This window comes from Pollicipes pollicipes, unplaced genomic scaffold (assembly GCF_011947565.3).
Source record: "Pollicipes pollicipes isolate AB1234 unplaced genomic scaffold, Ppol_2.1 Scaffold_5724;HRSCAF=6776_pilon_pilon_pilon, whole genome shotgun sequence".
Classification (NCBI taxonomy): domain Eukaryota; kingdom Metazoa; phylum Arthropoda; class Thecostraca; order Pollicipedomorpha; family Pollicipedidae; genus Pollicipes; species Pollicipes pollicipes.
Window position 1 is genome coordinate 29354501 of NW_023596746.1, and position 10618 is coordinate 29365118.

The window sequence follows — 10618 nt, forward strand, 5'->3', positions numbered from 1 at the left end:
GTCGGCACGCGGCTAATCATGTGGAGTCGGGAAGTCTTGCGCAACACTCGTGCCGCTCATGACATCGCTGCGACGTGTTTGGCTGACGGCAGCGGCAGCTGTGTGTGGAGCCAAACACGCACGTGTGGAGTGTGTGTTTGTGTGGAGCCAAACACACACGGTCACACTTCGATATGACGGGCGGTGATGGCCAAGTGGTTGGTGTGTCGGACTCCCACGTAAGGAGCGCTCGTTGGAATCCCGGCTGCTCCATGACCTCCTGGCGTTATTATAGCCGAAGCAGCCGCTGGCACTCCATAACAGGAGCATGGCGGCGTGCGGCGCGTCCTCTTCTAAAAATCTAAAAACAATGCAAGACCCCTGTGTGAAATCGTTGGGGCAAGGCCGATGTATGCAGCGACTTAACAACATGACAGACGCATAGGAAGAACAAGGGTCAAGGGGCCCCTTTTGAGCGCCAGCCGTCCATGGTCCGGTAAGAATGGGGGACAACAGCCTGCGGACTCACACGTGCATGTTGTCATCGGCGTCACGTTGTCCGCGCGGTCAGGTGTTGTTACCAGGTGAGGAGCAGGTGTTGTTACCAGGTGAGGAGCGGCGGGGCCGTTTCGTCCTGTCGAGGCACGGCTGAAGGCGCCTGGTACACTCCCTGGCGCTGACTTCCACGGAGACCTCTCCCTCCCGCTAGCTCTTCACTTCGGACCCCCTATGAGACTCCCCTCCACAGACCCCCACCCCTGCACAATATTTTAATTTTTCATGATTCTTACAATTGGTTCTGCCCGCCTTCGTCTTCTTCCATGGTTCAGTAGTTTTGCCTCCGCGCCCTTTCCGTCACGTGTTGCCGGGCCGGCGTAACTTTCCTCCAGGACTCAGCCCTGACGTGCCCCTGGACTAGATCTCGGGCGCAGCGCCGCCGGCGACGGTGCAAAACCTGCCCGTTCGCGCCTCGGGCGGACCCTGCGTGCCCCCCCCCCCCCCCCCCAGTGGTGTCACCCCAACCAGTGCCTCACCCCAACCAGTGGTGTCAACGTGCCCCTGTACTAGATCTCGGTCGCCAGCGACGGTGCAAGTCACGCCTGCTCGCGCCTCGGGCGCGCTCCTGCGTGCCCCCCCCCCCCCCCCTCTTGCTTAGTTCTCGCGTGGCGTGGCGCTTCTGATGCCAGCTGGGGTGACGGCGACGCCGGCGCGGCGGGACTCTTGGTGCGGAGCGGCGAACATCCTTGCAACATATTGGACAAATATATATTTGTGCATGTTGCTTTGTCGGGGATCTGGCTTTCGCATCCTTTAGTCTCGATGATGACTGATTTCGGAAGATGAGGCCACCTCTCTGTCATTTCCGTCACGGAGAGGGAGGGGGGGGGGGGGGGGTGGCAACTTACCCCAACTGGCAGGGCTACGCATGCTGTTTTTCCCCTGCAGAACCGGTCAACAACTAACGCTGCTTTGTTGATGCGAGCCGATCGGCTGGAGCGGCGGGCCGATCCGCATTGATTTCTCGGCCAAATGGTTGTGTTTGGTACGGCGGGGGCAGTTTCAGACCATGGCCGACTTACATGCTGTCCCACGCTCCACAAGGAGCCCCACAGATCCTGGACGGGTGGTGCGCAAAATGAAAATCGTTGAAATGTATGTCTACGCGGTGATCGATCACGGGTCATTGTCCGTACAGTGGTCGGTCACGGGTCACTGGCCATACAGTGCCCGGTCACGGGTCACTGTCCGTGCAGTGATCGGTCACGGGTCACTGTCCGTACAGTGATCGGTCACGGGTCATCACGCGGTTGTTTGGACATCACCTCAAAGAGCAATGCCCGATGCCCGCTGTGATATCTCATATGCAGATATGTGGGCTGCTGTATAGCTGGTGAGCATTTATGATGCTTTTGTAGTTCTTAAACAAAGCGCAAAATTACCATTGGTTTCGAGCATCTCTTTGCCAATACACTTCATCCAGCACGTGATACCAAATCGCGGAGAGTTCCATGCCAGTTAACCAGTGGTGGCATATCAAGTGCAACGGTCAAGAAAGCAGGGTAACTCTCGTCAAAACACAACGTCGCGGCCGGCATCCCGGCTAACTGACCTACAACCACCCTGCCGTCGACTCCCAACCGCCTGGAAAGCCGACTTCGGCTCTCATATCACAGCGAGTACCGACCCACGCTCGCCCCCCGTCTCCACAGGGACGTCTGTCCGGCCGGCTCCTGAGGCCGGCTCCTGACGTCTTACAGGGTCAGGGTGCAAATGTCGGGATATTTACTACGGAAAGAGACAGCATCCGTTAAAAAGTCCTGACCTCTTAAGGTCACCATTCAAGTTTAATATTATAATATTTCTTCAAAGGCCAATATTCAAGATGAATATTCTGATGCTTGCAAGTCTAAATCGTCCGGTAAGTTTTGCGTGATATCGAGTTCACCGTCATTTGAGCCCACGTTTGACCTTGAAGAATGGCCTCGAGAAAATGACCTTAAGAGATCAGGACCTTTTCACGGACGCTGGTTCTTTCGGTGATGAATATTCTGGCTTAATGATTACCAGGCTTAAAATTACCAGGCTTAAAATCAGCTGGTAATTTGTGGGTGATATGGAATTCCCCGCACTTTGAATCCGCGTCTGAGCTTGAAGAATGACCTTGAGAAGCCAAAACTTCTTCACAGACGCTTGTTCTATCTGTGGGAAATATTCTGACGCAAGTTGAAAATCGGCCAGTAATTTTTGGCTGATATGGAGTTCCCCGTCCTTTTAGATTGCATCTGACCTTCAAGAATGACTTTAAGGGGTCAGTATTTTTTCACGGACGCGAGTTCTTCTTGTAGTGGGTATTCTGACAGCTGAAAGTTTAAATCGGCAGGTAATTTTTGGGTGATGTCGAGTTCCCCGGCCTTTGAGTCCGCGTTTGACCTTGAAGGATGACCTTGAGAGTTCAGGACCCTTTGACGGACGGCAGTCTTCTGTGGTGAATATCCTGACATCTAAAACTTGAATATCGGCCAATAATTTTTGGGTGATATTGAGTTCCCCGTCCTTTGACCGAGCTTTTGACCTTGAAGGTCACATGATATTGCAAAATGAGGGTCATTTTTGGTGTTCTCATGCCACAAACGACCACCAGACCTTTTTCAGAAAAATTGGAGCTCGTCGCTGAATAATTCGCTGAATAAATCGTTGACTTCACGGAAATCTTGAAAAGCCAGCAAGTTTTTCCAGTTGAGCAACTAGTTGCTAACCTTTCATGCTTTCATCACATGATTTGTGAGCAGGTTTAATTATTTTCTTTTTAAATCCATTGAGTTTTGATCTTAAGACAAATTATGGTGCCACAAGGCATGTGATCAAAGGTATTTTGTAACATAAGTTGACCATTTGCCTCCAATTTGTTCAAGTGGTCCCTGATGTCTGCTTTAACGAGATGCCGTCCATAGTTCCCATAGTTTGCGGACTGGCAAATAGCTGTACTCTTGATGTGCAATATATTTTTTAAGATTGGAATACCCTAAGCTGCATAGCAGTTACAATATGAGACCAATGTTGGTTTTTAGCAAATAGACCATTTCATTTTATAATGTGAGGCTGACATCTCAAACGTTAAGTCATTAAACACTAAGAACAAGATCTTAATGGATTCCTTTGTTGCAACTGAAATGACAAGTAGTAAAACCAGCTTTATGGCCATCTATAAGCTATGTTAAGTTTGGAGGAGAGAGATTGTTTTGTGAAGCATACTCACCATTGCCCTTGACAGAGGCTAACCATGACAATCAGAATAAGTTGTGCAAAGTGATTTGAGGGATTTTGATTTGTGTGTTTTCAACTGTCTGGTGTTAACGAGCGGACAAAAATTATTTGAACCAAAATGCAAGTTGAAACCAGACAAAAATGGCATTTCTCATGTTTTATCACAAGTGCTGCTGTGAAGAAATAGGTGGGGTGAGTTGGGGTGATGTTCGGCACATGGTATGGCTGCGGAGTTCGATTTGGTGACGTGCTGAAGTGCAGAATTCCAAGGCCTTTTTGTTTGAATGCTGTATGTTTGTTAAATTTTTTGTTGCTGTTCCTTTGTCGAATTCCTTTGCTTTGTTTTGTGTTAAAAATGATCTGAAGAGGAATTGCAAAGTGCGGCATCAGAAGACTGATGTTACATAGTTTTTTATGCTTATTACACTGTTATGAACTTAATACTCCTTAAAGTATTCTGTTTCACTGTAATAGCCTAAGATGTTAAAAAACAGGTTTGTCATGTTTCCGATGTTACATCCATGCCAACTTGAGACGTATGTCTTTGTTTTCTGGGGCTTCTCTCACTGACTCATAAGTTCCCACTTTTGTAAATGGAATTTTTTACTCCTGTGCGGCCTGCTTGCGATGCAATGTTTCACTCCCACCCTAGTCCAAAAGCGATTCCAGCTCACCGCCCGAAAAAAACACACACGGTCGTACAATCCCAATCCGTACAGTGATCGGTCACGAGTCGCTGCTCAGTGCAGTTGTGGGGGGGGGGGGGGTTCTGAGCCGGGGGGCGTGCGCTGCGCTACTGCCTGGCCGCCGCTTAATGTGTGTGCGCCGCCGGCTGCGGCTGTCACGCCTCCCCACAAGAACGAATTTATACTGAGTAGCCCACCGGTCCGCATACGAGCCAGATGATGTTAGCGCACGACTCGCCACGTTATGTCTCCTGTACACCCGACCTCAGTACACACTCATGTTGGCCACAGAGCTAGGGTTAAGCGGGTGACCGGGACATTGGCTGGATGGTAGGTCCGATCAGGCACCATGAACCACTGTCTGCCCGTAAATGGCTGTGCGCCCTGAAATACGGTACCCCACCTCCACCTTTTAGCTGATGATGATATTCAAACTGGGTAAAAACCTAACCAGATGCATTGATAACGTACGCAAATGGCAGCAGTACCACGAACCGGCGAATTGCATTGGCAAAGGCCCACTGGATACCAGCCCTGGTAGTCCCCCCTCTTCCTCGCCTTAACTAATCAACACAGACTTCGTGCATTCGGCGCCCCACCACATTCACTCTAAGCACACACATCCGCTGGCGCGCATGTCACTGCGCTCATTGTCGGCTCATACCGGGATGACCCCACCGCTTCTCCAGCGCCTGGACATAATTAGCAGGTTTGCTGGGGCCCAAGTTAAGCTAAATTCAGTCTATTCATCACATTTAAAACATACAATAAAGCCAAGTATAAGCCTTTTATATATACCTATATATGCATATATACGTATATATATATATATATATATATATATATATATATAATGTTGACTTAGCTTGGCACCGACGCAGCTACTGGCCCGACATCAGGTGGCCGAAGCTGGATGACGACTCGTTCCCTCGGCTGACTTCTAGGGTGACGGCTCTGTCTTCGCACGACGCTCCCTGCGCTTCACCCACGGTGGGCGGCTCAACTTCCCTTCGGCCACGCCCACTGTTCGCAGGTTCCCGCTGCCGCGCACGCGAGTTAGGTAGCGCCTCGGCCAGCACGGAGACGTAGCCTCCGGGGCTTCTGCGCCCTCGCCTCCCGTCAACCGAAGTGAGCTTTGCAAGGCGCTGCTCCAGGCAGCGTCCCTCAGGGCCTGGAGGGAGACAGGGCGTCCGATGGGGCGGTGGAGCCCCTCGGCAGACAGCGAACCCCCGACGTAACCTGCGTTTACGCCGTTGTACACTGCCGGCGCACTCTGGGAGGCTCGACCTGACCGGCCTGCCCGACCCGACCACCCGGTTCTTTGTCACCCTTCCTATAAGTGTCGGTGGCGGGATCTCTATCCGTCACGAACATCTCCTCATCAAGAGTTCATAAGGCTTGGCACATACCACGCCGGAAGAGAACAGGCTGTGCCCCGCTTACTTCCAAGGCGTTGTACATCAACAAATATCGGTCGGTCCTTGGTCCTTGGTCCCTGCGGTCTCCACTGGTCCTTGGTCATACCATGACCCATGCCTCTTCATGCCGCCACGCCTGAGGTCGAGTGAGAGACAACGAAACCAGTCAACCTGCTCTAGTCCAAAAAGCGAAGCCGTGCCTTCGAGTTACGCTACCCACAAAAATACATCCGCGTAAAAGCAGGACTGCGGTCGTCTGACTCTTCAACCCTGCCGTAGTCCAGTCGTGCCACTCGGCCACGTCCCGCCTTTCCTTCCAAGCGCCGCCCCGGCCGACGCCTTGCTAGCGACCTCCCCTGGTCTCGCAGAATCCCGGAGCGTCTCTCGATACGTAGCGGGCTCGGCGCATCTCACAGCGATGTCTCAGCACTTACGGCAGGTAATCTCTCCCTCCGACCGCTGACTAAAAGCCCGGAGATCCCGTCTGCCTATGACCGTTCAACGCCGTACTCCCAGCACCCAGCCGCCGGTGCCCGTGGCGGATCTCTCCCGGACGAGAGGGGCCCTTGCCAACCAAGGAAAGACTTCGTGCTCTGATCAGTCAGTGAGTCGAGCCGGGTCAAGCAATGCAACAGAAAATGCACGGAAAACGGGTTTAGCACACGCGCCCCCTTTAAAGGAATTCGTGCGTATGCGCTGGACGGGGCTTAGTGAGGGCCCGGCCGCGCGGGCTGTCTGGAAAAGTTAAGGGAACTGGAAAAGACAACCCGTCTAACCAGCCAACAGACTAACGCCACGGGTGACCTTCAGGAATATGCAGGCGTCGCCCGTACGCCGCGTCAGGCCGCCGTGAGACAGGCGAAGGCCATGACGAGCCCTGGCGCCTCCACGTGGCCGCCTCCAACGGCAAAATCAAGACAGCCTTGGCGCGGGCTAACGAGCGAGCTGTCGTGTCGAAGTGCGCGTCAACGGTCTCGGACACCATACCATCCCACGTCGGGCACGAGTGCCCTTTCGCCGCCTGGCTAAATCAGCCTTTAAAGAGCAGACCGTCACCTGTATTTACAAACTCACTGGCGCATATTGACACACCAGTTCTTCGCTTCACGCGGGCCAAGCGCCGAGCACGGCCGAGACGCAGTGCCGGCCGGGAATGACGCATGACCAGTAACTGATGATGATTAATTTCGGAGGATGGATTGACCTCTCCGTCATTGCCAATACGAAGGTGGGGCGGGGGTGGGGGGGGGGGCGTCTAATCCCACCTGGCAGGGCTACACACGCCGCTTTTCCCCGGTCAACAAACCTGTCACCAACTAGCGCTGCTTTGTTGATGCGGGCCGGTCAACTGGAGCGTCGGGCCGTACTGTACTAATAACCGTACTGATTTCTCGGCCCAATGGTCGTGTTTGGTTTGGCGGGGGCAGTTTCAAACCATGGCCGGTTTACATACTGTCTCACGCTATGCCGGGAAGCCCCACCGATGTTGGACGGGATGCGTGACCCATCACTGTGTATACGTGTATATACGTGTACTGTGTATACTGTGTGTACCTACACAGTGATCGGTCACGGGTCACTGTCCGTGCATTGATCGGTCACGCGTCATGTCCCGTGCAGTGATCGGTCACGCGTCATGTCCCGTGCAGTGACCGTCTACGGATCACTGTACGTGCAGTAATCAGGCCATGCTTCACTGGTCACAGTGCAGGGCTGCGTGAGTCCCTTCAGGAGGCTGCTCAGGCGGTGACGTCGCTTTGGAGAATGCGCGGTTGTTTGGAATCACCTCAGAGAGCTATGCCCGGTGCTCACTGTAATGTCTCATATGTTGGTACGTGGGCTGCTGTGGTATAGCTGGTGAGCATTTATGATGCTTGCTTATTTCTTAAACGAAGCGCAAAATTACCTTTAGTTTCGAGCATCTCTTCGCCAATACACTTCATCTAGTACGTGATACCAAAGCGTAGAGAGTTCCATGCCAGTCAACAAGTGGTGGCATGTCAAGTACAACGGCCAAGAAAGCAGGGGAACTCTCGTCAAAGCACAGCGTCGCGGCGGGTATCCTGGCCAACGCATCTACAGCTACCCTGTTGTTGGCTCCAGACGGCCTGCAAAGCCGACTTCGGCTTCCATATCACAGCGAGTCCCGACCCACGCTCGCCTCCCGCCTCCACCGGGACGTCTGTCCGGCCGGCTCCTGAGGCCGGCTCCTGACGTCCTACAGGGTCAGGCCGGCCAAAGCCGCCTGCTCACGGATCCAGGGTACCTGTTGTGCGACATCGGCGTACACGCCCGGTACGCCTTCCAGGCCACAGCCAATGCCCCACGAGACGACGCCCAGCTGGATGTAGCGGTCGGGGTCGCGCGGGTCGCGGCAGGCCAGCGGCGAGCCGCCGTCACCGGTACACGTGTCCTGGCCGCCCACACCGCCGGCGCACGTGAAAGAGCGATCCAGCGCGAAGTACTTTTTCAGCCGCGTCTTACGCAGCGCAGTCTGGCAGGCGGCGTGCGGCACGAGCGGCAGCTCGATCTGCTTCAGTATGGTCTGGAACTGGCCGGCAACGAAGGCATCCTTGCCCCAACCGGTGGCGATGCACTCGGCCTGGTCATATACGACATCCGGGTCGGGCAGGCACAGCGTGTCGATATGCTCCTGTAGCTCAACGGGATCCTTCAGGAAGAGCAGCGCCAAGTCGTCACTGAGGCGCTGCGGATGGAAATCCTCGTGCGCCACGAAATGTGCCACGTCCACGTCCACGTGTTGAAAGCGCTCGCTCTTCTGCTGCGTGTCCCACTCGCCGAGGCGCACGCGCAGGCGTGCTGTCGCGTTCAGGCTGTGCACACAGTGGGCGGCAGTCATCACCACCTGCGGGTGAATCAGCGAGCCGCCGCACTCGAACAAGTTGCGCTCCGCGCCGTCCACCTTCTCCACGTACAGCGCGGCCGCCATCCAGGGGATCTCGCCAAACTGCGTCTCGTTGTCTTTGAAGCCGAGGATTCTGGCGCCGATGCCGAGCTGGTTGCGGCGGCCGCACTGCGGCACGTATGGTTCAGAGACATCGGGATCGGCAATCGGTCGCGTGCAGCAGACATCGCCGTATCGCGGGCACTCCGAATGCGTGATAAATTCAAATTCGCTCTCGAACTGTTGCTTGCCGATGCGCAGGTCGAACCCGCCGAGTCCATCGCTGAGGATGTTCGCCTCGTCGCAGCGGAAGTAGGGCGTGCAGACGTGCTGGCCTCGCTCGCAGCGCACCACTTCCTTTGGCGGCGACGTGTCGCCAAGTAGGCCGGCGATGAACTGGCCGTTGTCCTTGGGACTGGTGCTGGTGTCGCCGAGCAGGGAGCCGAGGAACGCGTCTTTTTCAGTCTGTGGTCGGGCGAGCGTGCCGCCGTGCGACAGCATCGCCCCGACTACCGCCATCAGCAGAGGCCCCATCTGAGGAGAGTGGCGCGGGGCTTAGCGACGGAATTCGACGTTTGTACAGCGGGGCATTTAAAACAAGTGTTCCACATTTATATGGGGTTTTGAACTGAAAGACCATCTTTAAGACTGCTTTGGTGCTGCTCACAGCCCCGCCCTTCTTAACACCTAACGTCGTTTAGTTTCTGAACTATACGCCCGCGAAAATAGGGAGAGTGCTTCGGAGAGAGCATTTCAAGGCCATCTTGGCATTCATGCCGTCATAGTACCATCATTCAAATCCCGCCAGCCCATTGGCCAGGCGGCGATCAGGCCAAGACAAGGTAATTGTCGAGGCGTTCATACCTGGCCTTCGTGAGCATGATTTCCAGATGTAACGGCCGTCAACTGGCTCTCAATGTTGTGCAGGGCACGATGACGTGATCAAATCGTGTCACATTGAGGGCATGCTTACAAAACAGAGAATTGTGCTTTGCTACTTGCTTGCTAAGCCAAGTAGATTCTGGACAGCGCATCCATATCGGCAAATCGAATGCGAGTTGGAACTTTGTAATCGAAGCTGATCTTTTACACGCCAACCGGTATCATATCTCTCCTCTGGCCGCTGTTGGCCATCACCACTTCGCACAAGCATGAAATGCACTCACCTTGACTGTAAAGCGTAAACAGATGCCGTGTCAATGTCCAGCGCTGTGCGGTCGCTCCTTGCACTGCTGTGTCACTCCTGCGCGGTCGCTCCAGGCAGTGCTACGTCTCTCCTGCACGGTCGCTCCCTGCACTGCTGCGCCTCTCCTGCGCGGCCGCTATAAAGCCGCCTGCTGAACGGAGCGGGTTGCTAACTTTCCAGCCGCCCGTTTCGTCACCTTCGTGGAACGACCGCGAGCTCAGCCGTCCCTGAGTGGCGTCAAAGCGAGGCAGAAAGCCTGGCAGAGCCTGGACTTGTGGGGAAAAGACCGGTTACCGCGAGTTTAACACGCGCTGGGGTGGCCGGCCAGATACCCTGCGCTGGGGTGGGGGTCAATTTGACCCCCATAAGATCTCGGTAACTAAGACAGCTAGAGACACCAAAGTTACAGGGTGTGTTAACCTGTACGTGAACTCACTTAGGTCAGATCTTGCAGGTTCCTAGGTCATGACCTTCGGGTCAAAAACGGTCAAACAAGGTCAAGTTTCAGGTTGGTCTCCAAAGTGCCCTCAGAACGTATATAACCGCTTCTAAGCAAAAGGTCACATTCTCATTTAAGGTCAGTAACCTTGTTTGACCTATTCAATGATGACCAAAATCATACAAGATCGCTTTGAGTTTTGCATTTGACTAAGCGACAAAGATTACGCTAGGCAGTATG

The 10618-nt window shown here is 54.2% G+C and overlaps 1 protein-coding gene across 1 annotated transcript; it reads right to left on the reverse strand.

Annotated features, from left to right (window-relative positions):
* Positions 1–6898: 6898 nt before the first annotated feature.
* Positions 6899–10052, reverse strand: LOC119103844 (phenoloxidase-activating factor 2). The gene is made up of 2 exons (XM_037227508.1): positions 9920–10052; positions 6899–9287 (listed from the first exon to the last, which is right to left on the reverse strand). The coding sequence occupies exon 2, from the start codon at positions 9285–9287 to the stop codon at positions 8067–8069; it is 1221 nt and encodes a 406-aa protein (XP_037083403.1). The 5' UTR covers positions 9920–10052; the 3' UTR covers positions 6899–8066.
* Between the last annotated feature and the right edge of the window lie 566 nt (positions 10053–10618).

Coding starts and splice junctions, on each gene's coding strand:
- LOC119103844 (XM_037227508.1), bottom strand. CDS start 9,287: ATGGGGCCTCTGCTGATGGCGGTAGTCGGGGCGATGCTGTCGCACGGC.